Source organism: Anguilla rostrata, chromosome 6 (assembly GCF_018555375.3).
Source record: "Anguilla rostrata isolate EN2019 chromosome 6, ASM1855537v3, whole genome shotgun sequence".
Taxonomy (NCBI): Eukaryota; Metazoa; Chordata; class Actinopteri; order Anguilliformes; family Anguillidae; genus Anguilla; species Anguilla rostrata.
This window is the reverse complement of record NC_057938.1, coordinates 20,105,432-20,118,885: the sequence shown is the minus strand read 5'-3', so window position 1 is coordinate 20,118,885 and position 13,454 is coordinate 20,105,432. Positions and strand designations below refer to the sequence as shown.

General features: G+C 40.2%; 2 protein-coding genes across 3 annotated transcripts; both read left to right on the top strand.

Moving 5' to 3' along the window:
* Nucleotides 1-1,299: 1,299 nt before the first annotated feature.
* Nucleotides 1,300-4,469, top strand: LOC135256792 (uncharacterized protein C2orf72 homolog). Of its 2 annotated transcripts, none has more exons than XM_064338934.1 (3): nucleotides 1,300-2,656; nucleotides 3,138-3,245; nucleotides 3,797-4,469. In XM_064338934.1, exons 1-3 carry the CDS (start codon nucleotides 1,921-1,923, stop codon nucleotides 3,931-3,933), a joined length of 981 nt encoding a protein of 326 aa, XP_064195004.1. In that variant the 5' UTR covers nucleotides 1,300-1,920; the 3' UTR covers nucleotides 3,934-4,469. The 2 variants fall into 2 exon arrangements, with proteins under 2 accessions (XP_064195004.1, XP_064195003.1); XM_064338933.1 differs by having other exon boundaries at nucleotides 1,307-2,656; nucleotides 3,788-4,469.
* Nucleotides 4,470-7,697: 3,228 nt separating this feature from the next.
* LOC135256793 (acidic leucine-rich nuclear phosphoprotein 32 family member B-like) lies at nucleotides 7,698-13,132 on the top strand. Its single transcript, XM_064338935.1, has 7 exons — nucleotides 7,698-8,060; nucleotides 8,882-9,031; nucleotides 9,532-9,654; nucleotides 10,188-10,371; nucleotides 10,765-10,877; nucleotides 11,992-12,028; nucleotides 12,349-13,132. Exons 1-7 carry the CDS (start codon nucleotides 8,007-8,009, stop codon nucleotides 12,465-12,467), a joined length of 780 nt encoding a protein of 259 aa, XP_064195005.1. The 5' UTR covers nucleotides 7,698-8,006; the 3' UTR covers nucleotides 12,468-13,132.
* Nucleotides 13,133-13,454: the final 322 nt, after the last annotated feature.

Below are 13,454 nucleotides of genomic sequence, written 5' to 3'. Positions count from 1 at the left end.
ATTTAATTCGGTCTTTCTGCGCATATTGTCAACGTAAAGTGATTCAAAACTGGTGTAAAATAGTCTATATAACTATACCGGTAAAATCTGAAAAGTGCTCACATTAAAAAAAATATTTATGCAGGTGCTAGATCAATGAAGCGTTCATATAAGCTAATTAGCTGTAACAGGAGCCAGATTGATGTTCTGAAAAAAAGACCAATAAAACGTAATTGTTAACTATGGATACAACAAATGATAAAACTAAGTTCAGCAAGAGGCATTTTAAGACTGGCTTTATTTATTGACGTATGTGTCTTTCATCGAGATAGCATATAAGAACTGCTGCCACAGCCAAAAATATTCAACTTAAATCTTTACAGCCATTCGTTTGATAAAAATGTATAATTTTCCTTTAAACTATAAACGGAGATGTAAACTGGCATTTGTTCAGATGTAAATAACTGTTTAAAAAATGATTCATTTAAAAAAGTATAATAGCCTAACCGAATTATTCAAGCACAATCCCAATCTCCACAAATACCACTGTTGTTAAATATTTATTGCAAGTATAAAAATGTGTAGCCTAGTTTTAAATTTGTTTGCAGCAGGACTCTTCAATGAACGTACATTTAGCACCTGAGAAAGGATTTATCTATTTTCCGCCAGACCAGACCATTCCGTGCACATTCCTCCCCAGATCAGAAATTTCAGTAATCTTGACTCGCTCTAGTCTCGATACTGACCAAGGTGAGATATGTTAAACCTTTCATTGACAGCCCCAACTCCTCTTAACTACTTAAGAGAAAATACTGGAATTTCCCCCAACTGCATTGTTTTGCATGCCCTGGGGTTAAATAATGTATTTTAAAAAACTTTAATCCATATCAATTCATGACATCCACTTTAACTCTTTAAACATGGTATTCTTCAGAGAACAAATGGAATATGTCAATATTTGCAATACGAATTTAGCAAACACAATCTTTGCTAACACGTTGTCACAGTCACACTGGCCTAATGCATCAAGGCAGCGCCCCATGGGAAAGTTTAAATATTAAAAGTGTTTACGACAACTGCAGTCCTTCAGTTTATTGTTCAGTTACGTTCAACAGGAACAAAGTGGCCAGTTGCACTTCAGAGGTCATTATGACGAAAGGATGAAATGTTGACCAGAGATCAAACAAATGCGACCTCTCTATCTATCTAACACACGGTGGTGCCATGCAATTTACTATCATTCTCTTTTCTCTGCTGTTGTCTATGAACACGTAAAAACTGGTTTGTTTATGTGTCCATGTGTGTATCCGTACGTCCTACAATTTCAATGTTCTCAGTTCCTCTGATTGTTGTCTTTATTTTAATCGCCTGTTAGTCTGTCGTATACATTGACTGTGTAAGAGCTTGTTTAACTGCTTGGAGCAAAGGAGAGAGAACACTACACACAAGGCTGTCAGGAGATCTTCTACAGGGACACGGACACTGAAGTCAGTCTATTTGTCACAAAACCCTTTTTAAAAATGAGTTCCTCTGACATTACCAATTCAATTAAATAAAATGCGCGGCGACGTATTTTTTTATCAGCCAATTAATTAACTGAGTGAACATTATGGGACGTGTGTGTGTGGTTTGTGGTTACAGTCCTTAATGGTGTCAATTCTGTTAACTTGTATTGCCTGCTTTCATCTTGCAAAATTATTTACTAATCAATGTAGCTTTCTGTCGATTACAAAATATGAACTTTGTATCGAGCTTTGTTTGCTTAAGAAAATCCAACCAGAGAAAGGCCCGCCTTTGTGAATTGCATTCGCTTGCTACACACTCCACCCCCAGAAACTTTTCAAACATACGAGTAGCCTATTCACCAGTTATGTCCAGCTGCTTTCACAGTAAACGGGCGTCCTCGATATCATAACCGTAAACTCCTGGGGTCGACCTGAAATGGACTTACAGATTCAGAATCTTAGGGACGAGAAGTCTTCGGTAGAAGATGCGTTTCGGCAAACTGTTGCCGAGATGGGGGGCAAGGAGAGAATTCATCTCGTGAGCAGCGTCTTCCAACCAGAAGACGTAAACCAACTAAATGTTTTCGAGGAACTTGTAAAAGACTTGTTCTATGACACGATTCCTCTACGCCGAAGCAGAGCCGCCACAAGCAAAGAGAAACCCACGGAATATAATAAGTGCAATGGGAAAAAAGGGAACATTGCAGCACGCGACATGAAAACCTGCTGCGACTCCAGTGAGAATTCAGTGCAAGTTCAGACAGCAGAGAACAGAGAAGTGCCAGGACAAAACGTGCATCACATACAAACTGATGCAAGGCTAAAACCTGCGCAAGCCACCATTGATTCTCAAATGATAATATTTATTTTCAAGCGCGAATTTGTAAATTGCTGCGAAAACCATGCGTGTTTAAAAGAAATATTGAAAGATGTGAGAGCTCGCACAAAACTAGCCAGTATCCGACCTGCTCTGCTTGGCTTGGTGCGCACTACTGTCGAAAACGAAGAAAGCGAACTGTCAGTAGTTATGTTGGAGTCCCTGATGCGCTCTGTATTCAAAAAACATCCTACGGAGTCAATATGGGTTGGACAGTTCGTGCCGAACAAGGCGAACAGAAATGTTACAATAAAGAAGAATGCTTGCAGAACTCTCCAAACATCGCTTAATTCAGGTGAGTATTGGCTAAATCTAGCTGCTATTTTTTATTATTCTCCATCCAAAAAACGAAAACTACATTTATCATCGTTATATTTTTTCTGCAGTTCTGCGTTAAGGAATGTGTCGATCCTGATGTGATCCAACGTGAAATGGATGCTCTTCCGAGTGAAAGATATGTAGGCTACTGTGCAACTAAGTAGACGCCACTGAGTTCTTTTTTGAGGTGAAATTGAAAGCGTTAGAGTCTGTTTTTGATTAACGCTAACATTGGTCTCTCTCCCACTGGATGTTCCTGAAAATAATTTTATGGGTCACTAAGTTTAAACCTAAAACAATTCAGTCCGTTTTGTTTATCTAGACTAGGCTAGTTCACAGCCTTAATTCAGTTCATAATGAAAACATTAAAAATCCTGGACAATAAAACTCACAGTAAAAACTGACATTATTTCTGTCAAAATATGACTGGCATTTATAACTTGCTCTTCTTTTCACAGAATGTATTGATAACAGTCACAACCTGCCCTTGATGCAAAAGTGTTTCCCATGGACACCCAGAAAAAAGATGAACTCAGCCAAGATCTCCTCAAGCTACAGGCATCAAGGTGAAGAATGACATCAATGACTGTGGTTATGATTGAATACCATTGTGATTTAGAGCCTGGGTTTTCAACTGGGGCTCCTTGAAGGTACTGTTGGGGGTCCCTGGCCTGACTTGATATGCAATGACTATATATAGGTTTGGGAAAATATTTCAAAATATAGAAGCTTTTTTAAAAATAAAACATTTTTTTTTTATCTTACAGTATAGTGGGGGTCTACTGGATGCCTTTGAGCCTGGGTAGAGGTCCCCAGTTTAGAAAAGGTTTAAATAAAAATTAAAAACCCGATTTAGAGGATGCATTACGAAAGTTGTTTACACTCAATACTCAAATCCTTAACATTGCATGGTCTGTCTCCCTACTGTTTAACTTAGTGGAAACATTCCAATTTGAGGCATTGTATCAATATTTGTGAAGGGGGGTTACTGAGTAAAATACGGTGGCAGTGGATGTTCTGTACTGTAGTGTAGCACCAGAAAAAACACTGGAACTAGAAACTGGTGAATCTGCAGAGTTTATGGCATTACCCTGTGCTGTCTTTTGAGGTCTTCCAGAGAGTGTTGAAGGACTTCCCCTGAAGACAAGCTGCATGACTGATGAACAGTGCAAAGAAGACCAATTGGAACCAGACTTTGGAGTCAGCAGTCTGGATGGTAATGCAGAACAGTCTCCGGGGCAACCTGTGACCTAGTGGAGTGGTCACTGCTGGCACCTCTTCAAAATGTCAAAACTTTGAGGATTTGGGGGAGGGGTCGGCGGGGGGGTTGGGGGGGAAACGAAAGTTTAGTTGTGGCTTGTGTCAGTTAACAAATAAGACTGGCAAAATATTAAACTGGAGTCATTTTCCAAAAATGAAACATGAAAAATATTGTTGAATAAAGTATATTTAGTTGTATTAATTATTAATTATAACATGTAACATAATTGGACGATAATTTAGGAAATATTTTGCAACCTTAATTGAGCAAGAGATTGGCTGTTACAAAAACCAGAGTACCCAGGGGTTCCCTGCACTAAAGTAGTGTTTCTCAGCTCCAGTCCTGGGGCCTATGCTGTTTATACTGGTTTTTGTTTCAACTATAATGCAAACTGTGTATTGTAATGAGCTGTTAAATGTTCTTAATTAGTACTTTTACAGTCTACTGACAAGTTATTTACCTGCTTAAAGCCAGATTATGCCAGAATAGCTATGATGCCCTAAAAAATAAATGGTGTATGTTCACATGATCACATTCCAGGAATTTCAGTTGTTCAGACTAACTTATGCTTTCATTTACTGTGCTGTGTTTACTATATGGCAAATGACTCTAATTGAAAGAGGTTCCATTTTAATTGATTTAATTGCAAACTGACAAGTGAAATCAGTTGGTTCCCATTTGCTGAGAGTGTGGAAACCTGAAAACTTCTGTGCAAAACGAACGGTGTATAATATCAGCAAATGTGAACAAGCCAAATCTGCATTATGTTAAAATAGATTTAACCACACTATTATGGTATAACTTAAACATATTGACAACAACCTTAATTAATCAAGAGATTGGCTTTGACAAATACCAGCATACAAAGTGGGTCCTGAGGTCAAGAGACACTGCTCTAAGAGATATTTCCTACCAAGCTGAAAACCACATGATTGTACAGTCCTTGAATCTTCTGTTGTCAGTTTTTGTATGCCTTGCAAGCAAAAATAGAATTTAGGCAATGCTGGGCTGCTTAGCATCAATTTCCTTTTGTACTTTCCTATTTTAATTGGACAAACAATATTAATGTAATACTACAAGCAATTGTGTTTAATTACTTAACACAAGGACTACCAGCAGAGGTGCTTCACATTGCAGCATGTGTCTGTGCCTTATGGTCTGGTATGGAATTTCAGACTGCACTTTAGTGGTGATGATAGCTGGAAGCTGACGGTGCAGCATATTTCTAGCCACAGAATTATCCAGTGAGGGAGGGTGTTATTCAGTGGAGTTTTCTATGATTAATTTAACACCCGTGGACTTCCCCCAAGCAATCATGTCGTTGAATGCCAACGATAGTAGCACATTAAGTTTACCCCTTGTCTTTGGGGATATTTTTCAGCAATCTATGTGGAATCAGACTCTCATCAAGAGAGCAATAAACCAAGAGGTTTCAGAGATTACCACAGGTTCCTCTTATTAGTTAGGGTCAAAGGAACTTCAAGATTTTAATGTCATGTTAAAATGCCAATACTTTGTACTTGCCCCTTTGAAACAAACTTATTTTATACTGTTGATTCATAAGAAAATAGGGTTTAAAGAGATATGGGAAGATGAATAAATGATTAGATTCCATACTTATATAAATCACATAGATCTACCACATTTCATTTCCAGTATTTCTACTAACTTTTAAATTCAAAGCCCTGAAATTATGGCTCAGATGTAGAATTACTGCCTCTTGGTACTGTATGGAAGACAGATCAGCTTAAGAATATCACCTGTAAGAACTCATGTTTTCTGGCTCAAAACAAAAATATTTCTCCACTCTGAAATGTACATGCAGGTACTTTATAGACCTTAAGCCTTTTGGGTGTCCTATTTTTGTATTTTCTACTATATGGTGAAGCTGGCAAATGGACTCTCACCCTTTTGTTTGCTCTGCTTGGATGTTGCCTGATCTATGTCCTTTTTGCTCCACTCTGTGCACTTGCTGCTGATAATAAAAACATTGGGCCTCATTCACAAAATGTGTACGATCACATTTTATTGTAAAATGTGTAACTTTTCCAGGCAAATTTCGGCATTCATCATTTTTTTCTTATCTGTATTTGTTCATGGCTATTTCCTTATGCTAATCACATGAACACGAGTGTGCATTAAATTTACAAACAGTCAGCATTCATCATCTAATACACCTGGGGTATGTACAAAAACAAAGGTCTGCACATGTGTCATGAATCACGTAATGTTTTTTTAATTATTTTTTTGTGAGAACATTTTCAAAAGTAAGAATAATTTAAGAAAAGTTTTGTGAATGAGGGCCATTATGAGTACTGCAATACTGCCCCTCTGTGGGTTTGTTCGCCTGGACAACCCTTTGGATAAACAGCCCCAGTATATGCAGTTTTAATGTATGATTTAGCCACTCCTTATTATTTAATATGTTTGGTTATATTTAACAAACAGTGGCTTAAAGAAAAAGCATACATTCATTGAGTCATTAGTTGGAGCCAGTGTACTAACTGATTGACAGATGATTCAGGATAGCTCTCTTTTCCGGATCTACAAGAAACGTATTCATAACAAAGATGATATACTATAACCATCCTTTTTGTTTTATGGATCCACTCAGCTTCTATGCATGTGTAATTTATTTGTAGTTGCCGTGGCTGATTTTCTCATCTTTTACTAACCAACTTTTATAAACCAGTGACTGTTAATACACCCTTGAGACTTTTATGCATTATTGAAAGAGAACAACATTCAGGAATACAGAACAACAGTCAGGAAGGAAATAAAATAAGAAAAATTAATATTCATCATAGCAGTTTTTAATTATTTATTCTTCTTATTTTCCAATAGTGGAACAGATATAAGGGATTCAACCTATGGAAGGGAAAAGATAGAACTGAGACATAGCGTTAACTTTTGATCGCGTACATAATTTTTTGTAGATCAGTTCAATTCCAGCGTGGTATTGTCTTTGTTTTTGTAATAACCCACAAAATTTCTAAGGTCAAAAACATGGTTACAGCTAAGATATAAGAGCCAAGAACTTATAATTAACTCTCAGTAGTTTTGATTTCATAAAAAAAAGTGTTGAGTGATTTTTAGAGACAACGTTATAGCGAGTGTTTCTTTTGGTTTTGAGAAGCGCGCTTTCAAGTGGCCAACAACAATTCTGAACAATACTGGCCAGCTCCCTACAGGGGGGAGTATCTTCCTTCCTGAATGCCCACCGCCGCCCGAAGTTTGTGAAGTACAGGTACAACAAATTCTCCAGTCCACTTAGCGTTATTTTTGTTGAACTGTAGCTGGGGTTATCCAAGTTGACAATAAAGCGCTCCCATAAAAACAAAAACACCGTCGATGAATTAATGTGATATTTTGGTGACAAAGTAAGCAAAAAAACAAAACAAACGCACATATAAAAATGCAAAACGTGTTTTTTTTTTATTGAAAAGACGTAGCATTGACGTCCATCGTAATAGGTGTTCGACTGTGTGGCTAGGTGAAAGAAAAAAAAACATTTAAAATGGAAAAACATATAATTAAGATCACATTATTTCTCATCTAATTGTAATAAAATTAGCTACAAACTTTTCTGTCACATATCTGCGATCGAAAGTAACGGGTATGAATCATAGCGTACATGTATTAGAAAATAGCGCAGAAGACTGTTCATTTTCTGTATCTGGGTCGCTTGTCCGAAATGGCCAAACTTCCGTCCCACGGTGCTTGTTGTACTACACACTACTAACCAAAGAGGGCAGTCGTGCGCAAATTGTGCATCCAACTTGAAGTACTTTTTTTGTCTTCTCCGCTTGGCGCCTGGAATAGCTAAGTAGCTAACGTTAGCGGAGTGGTTACTAGTGTTGCTGTTAGGCTGCACACACGGAGCGTGAGTCTGTGAGGCTATTGCTATCATCGTGTAATTGGTTTGATATCGTTTTAGAAAACTTGAATAACGAAGCATTGTTTTTCACCCTTTTCCACTGTTTGAGACTGCAGTCCGATACTTACCGCTAGCTACCGCTTCTGTAAGTACGCTCTGTAAGTGCTAGCAAGGTAGCCACCGAACAAGATGGACATGGAGAAAAGAATTAACTTAGAGCTTCGGAACAGGAAGCCGGCAGAGGTAAAGTCAGTAAAACCTTTTAAAATTGCCAGCGTTGTAGCAACAATTTCTACTTGTAGTTCTATATGTTAAAAGAAACAATATTTTTTACTGGCTTGCTGTTTTTCTATCTTTGAATTACGTTATGGCGCGGCTTTTCTAGGCAAGCGCTGAGTAACCTCATTGGGTAGAGCAGCACACTTTCCGCACATGGTCGGCAGAGCAGTGTGAGTCAGTGCTAGCTAGGTGGGCTATGTTACTTTTTCAACAAAAAAAAACGTGTTATAGGAATTACATTTCCAGGAATTGTGATATATTGTGTCGTCTGTTATGTGGTCTTGTTTTGAATCTCTTGCAATAAATAAGTAACTGGCAACTTAGCCAATAGCGCACATTCCTGTTCACGATTGCACCACGTAACCTACTAGCTACAGCATCTTCTGTTGGTGGTTCATTTTTATTGTTACACTGCATAAAACGCTAACACCGAACAGCAAGTTTGTTTGTAGACTTCATAATGCCTAGTTCATGCAAGCCATTAAGCACACCAGACTGAAGCCTGCAATTTAGGTAGGCTACTGTGGAACAGTGGTTAATGCACATGACTCAGAACTTAAAATTGTGCGTCTAAATACCATGAGAGGCGATTATAAGTCCGAGTTTACCGCTGAACTGTATAAGAATAGAAGTTAAAACAAAAACTCTGCAAATAGGAGCAGTCTGCCCTAAAAGCGCCTCTCATTGCCCGGATGGGGGCAGCACTGGCTCGTAGAGACCTCACGCGCATGACGCCAATAAAGCATGCTAGTAACGAAAATTGATTCGCTCCACTTATTTTTCAGGTCAAAGAACTGGTTCTGGATAATTGCCGTTCTGATGATGGCAAGATTATGGGTCTTTCGTCTGAATTTCTGAACTTGGAATTCCTCAGTATGATCAATGTCAATCTGGTTTCCCTTGATAACCTGCCAAAACTCCCCAAACTCCGGAAGGTAAATAAAACAGCCAGTAAATATGTGCGTGTGTTTACTGATGTGTGTATTACGTGGAATTTGTGGTGTACAATTTCTGTAAATTACACCAATAAAAATGAATAATCTTACAATAACTGTAGGCTAACCCGTCCAATTCCACATTGTTCATCTTTTTTTTGCTGCTGTGAAGTCGTGGTTGCAGAATAATAGAGAGGAAAATTGAAATTTCCTAGACTTTAGAGAGGGAAACTAAACTAATATGTGATTATTGGTTGTTTAGGCTATGCTGAAGCAACATGTGACATGGGTAGTGAACATAGCTTTTAAATGTGGATTGTGATATTTTGAGAAGAATATTTTATGCATGCTTGTCTTGAAACCAACTTTTGCATTCTCCAAGTCCCTTCAACATGTCGTCTGTTCTGGTCTGGTTAATGTTTTGCTGTGGTGTAGATGAATAATTGTTTTTGACACCTTCATTTGTCCTTTTGTATTTTTTTTTCTGAAATCTTTCACAGCTGGAGCTGAGTGACAATCGGATCTCGGGGGGGCTGGAGGCCCTCGCTGAGCGGGCACCTTCCCTCACGCACCTCAATCTAAGTGGAAACAAGATCAAAGACCTCAGCACCCTGGATCCCCTGGTAATGTTTCTCCCTGTGCGTGTGCGCATATGTGTGTGTACGAGAGGGAGAGAGACCGTGTGCATAAGTATTTGAGTGAGTTGGTACGTGTCTTGCGGATTGCATGTACTTTCATCGGGTGCAGTTGGGCTGCCGTGATGGTCCCTGGCCAGAATACGCAATTGTGCTGATTAGTAGCCCACTTTTGTCCATTATGGAGGAGCAGCTTCGCGTTTTAATGAGTAAAGGCGTAGCTGCCACATATGCAGGACAGGCAGTACCCACGTGGTGGTTTCCTGTGGGTTCCCTTTTCCTGCGCACCGCGCCACTGTGATTGGTCGAGCCTGCTCAGTTTCCGCCGCTTCCGACCGGAGTTCTCGCCTATGTTTTCATTTAGGTAACTCACGTTTTGAAACGGTCTGCCAACATCACTACACCATGTCAATCATAATATGTAAAAGTAAAGGACTGTACATGGATCTATACATAGGCCCAAATGGTATATGTCCCCTGAGCTAGCCTTAGCCTCTTACCTGTGATGCCTCCCCCTGCAGAAGAAGCTGGCTGCGCTGAGCAGTGTGGACCTGTTTAACTGCGAGGTGACCATGCTGCTGGACTACAGGGACAGCGTGCTGGAGCTCTTGCCTCAGATCACCTACCTGGACGGCTTCGACGCCGACGACGAGGAGGCCTTGGATTCAGACCCGGACTGCCTGGACGACGAGCTTGATGAGGACGGTGAGAGCGGCATGGCTTTACATTCTGCTGTCGTTGTAGGCCGTGTCAAAATCATGTGCGGTCATGTTTGCCGAATAGCAGCCTCGGGTAGCCTTATCGCACACTGGAGCGGCCACCTGCTATGGCTCATAGGGTTATGAGCTGGGCCAGTGAGGCTAACTGAATTCATGAGCCACATATTGGCAGAACACTTTGTCATTAGCATAACAGCAATGCTTTTGACTTCCTGAGTCTGACTCACAGGATGTCAAATTAGCCTAGTTCAGTCGCACCCAGTTAGGAGCACAAAAAATGAATTTGAAAAGCATTTGTACTGTAGATCAGAAGATGCAGTGAAGACGATGTTCATCAGTCTGTGCATCATTCGGTTGGTGTTGGTTTGTGCTCCCGCAGAAGATGGGCTGAGTGAGGATGAGGATGGAGACCTGGATGTGGAAGAGAATGATGATGACGATGACGACGATGATGAGGACGATGACGACAATGATGTTGAAGCTGGCGATGATGTAAGCGGACGATCGGAACAGTGCCTCATTGTGTCATTCAAAGGGATAGTTAGCATTTTTAGACCCAGGTCTGCTAAGCCATTCGCCACAAATTATGTCAAGTTTGGGGACGTGTCGGGCTCAAGCCCTCCTGCCTTGAGTACGCGTAGCTCAGTGTCTGTTAAGCATTAGCATTGTTAGCCAAATAACATTGATTTAATGAGAATCACCCCAACAGCTATTTAACAACGACACTATTGATAAACCACACTTAAATAAACACTTCCTTATACGTTTATTTGCTTGCATAAATTATATATATGTGTGTGTGTGTGTGTGTGTGTGTGTGTGTCTTGTGATCAAAATATGCCAATGTAGTCAAGAGACAATGTTTTTAGTTTTGAACCACTTGCCTGAACTATGCGATTGTAGTTCACAGCCGTTACTACTCCTTGTTGCGCAACAGGTGATCATGGTGGCAGTTGCTTGGCAGCGGCCCATAGTGTCATTTTTGTAAACAAAGTTGACAGTTGAGCAAGCTAGTCATCCAGTTTTTGTGAACGGTGTTTTATGATGTGCAGTAGCAGTGATGACTAAAGTAACATTCATTTTCAAACTGAGGATCAAGATCCACCTGTTTCTTGACACGATATTTAACCAACAAGACCTTTCACTGTGTAGAACTCTTACTATTTAGGCTAGTTTTCTAAAATGGCAAGCATCTATTTGCATGTTAAATAGTTTGCTAATTAGCTAGCTAGCCCGCTGGGTATCCCACATTCATAAAAGCAATCCTGTTTTATGCTAGGTTCGCCGTCACTCACGTAACTTGATATTAAAATTTCACTTGATCTTGAGTTAAAGTACTCTCACAGTATGTTTTCTGTCATGGATAGCTAGCCGGCAACCTACTCCATTTCCTTGAAAACTGCAGCTGCGTAGTTATATGGTTCTGCTGCTGGACTATAAATGGAAGCTACCATCCAATTTAACCAGTTTAATTGATTTTTCTTCTTGAGATTCTGCGGAAGGACCTGACACCAGACCAAACGCTTTTAGAATATTTATTTTCTGGAATTGGTTCGATTGGTGCGCAGAGAACTAACCAGAAGTAATCTTTCCGTGGTCTTTTCAGGATGATGATGAAGAGGAAGACAGCGACGAAGAGGAAGGTTTGTGGTTCCTTTCGCTTCATGTTCGCGGACAGCCTTTGTGCATTGGGTGTAATGGTAAATGGATGGTAAATGGACTGCATTTATATAGCGCTTTTATCCAAAGCGCTTTACAATTGATGCCTCTCATTCACCAGAGCAGTTAGGGGTTAAGTGTCTTGCTCAGGGACACTTTGACACGCCCAGGGCGGGGATTGAACCGGCAACCCTCCGACTGCCAGACAACCGCTCTTACATCCTGAGCTATGTACTTAGTCTGGTGTGATCATGCAGAACGGTAACTGAGTGCTAGAATGTGACGTGCTTATTTCACCCCCCAGAGACCAGCCGGGGAGAGAAGAGGAAGAGGGAGGGCGATGGAGAGGAGGAAGATGACGATGATGATGTTGAGAATGACGATGACGAAGATGACAGTGATGATGATGATGATGACGAATGAGCTTCTTTACTCAGACTAGGGTTCCTCTGGGGTGGTTTTCATGAAATACACTGGGGTGCAGCTGCTTCAGGGAGAGTCGGGGGTTAGGGTGATATTGGGTAGATTTGGGAAATGTGGCTGTTAGATTGGTTCTCTCTTCCACCAGCGCTACGACCACACACACACACACACAACACGCACAAACAGAAATCAAACCTCAGGCCTGTGCTCGGCGGTCGGACTTTCTCATACTGTACATATCTTATATGGGGCATGCCCCCGCCAAGGCATAACTTGGCGGGATGGCATACCTGCCATCCCAATTTTTGAAAACTTGAAGATTTTCTGAGTTTGTAACTTTCTATGTCAGCACTTCCATTGTGCTTTCCTTTAACATAACAAAGATACTTTGAATTTGTGAGATGCCTGTGATTTTTTTGCAGTATTATGTGGCTGGGATCGGGTGTAGTGACATCTGTGTCGACAGTGAACCTGCTAGGCAACAGAGATCTCCCTCTCACACATGCGGATGTGCACAGTGCAGTCGCAGCTGGGGAAATGTAAATAATACACTGTATAGATTTAACACACTCGCATTTTTAAATGCCATTCTGCAGTGGTTTTAGCCAACTGTCTTGATTTTTTTTAAACTGTGTCATATTAAAAGAATGATCAGTTCTGTGGAAGTGAGTTGTGAGCTTTTTTTTGTAGGACATTCTGTGTGTGTGTGCGTGCATTTGTGTAAGCTGTATTAGACGTACGAACGCACCTTATCTAACCGATTTAAAGATTTCCATGTGGTCAAGTTTTCATTCTTAGGTTTAGTTATTGGGTGAAATAACTGATGTAGATTAAACAGATTCTGTTTAGTCCCAGTTTTCATAAGCAATGTCAGTTTACTTGGTCTTAAACACTTGATCTAAAAACAAGGCCCATGGGCCGAAGAAGCTAATAGTTACCATAGAGCTTCAGTTATTTCCATCTTGATAATGGTGTACATGTAGCTGA

Coding starts and splice junctions, on each gene's coding strand:
- LOC135256793 (XM_064338935.1), top strand. CDS start 8,007: ATGGACATGGAGAAAAGAATTAACTTAGAGCTTCGGAACAGGAAGCCG. Junction 9,032..9,531: donor AACTCCCCAAACTCCGGAAG/GTAAATAAAACA, acceptor AATCTTTCACAG/CTGGAGCTGAGTGACAATCG. Junction 12,029..12,348: donor AGACAGCGACGAAGAGGAAG/GTTTGTGGTTCC, acceptor TTCACCCCCCAG/AGACCAGCCGGGGAGAGAAG.
- LOC135256792 (XM_064338933.1), top strand. CDS start 1,921: ATGGACTTACAGATTCAGAATCTTAGGGACGAGAAGTCTTCGGTAGAA. Junction 2,657..3,137: donor CCAAACATCGCTTAATTCAG/GTGAGTATTGGC, acceptor TTCTTTTCACAG/AATGTATTGATAACAGTCAC. Junction 3,246..3,787: donor CTCAAGCTACAGGCATCAAG/GTGAAGAATGAC, acceptor CTGTCTTTTGAG/GTCTTCCAGAGAGTGTTGAA.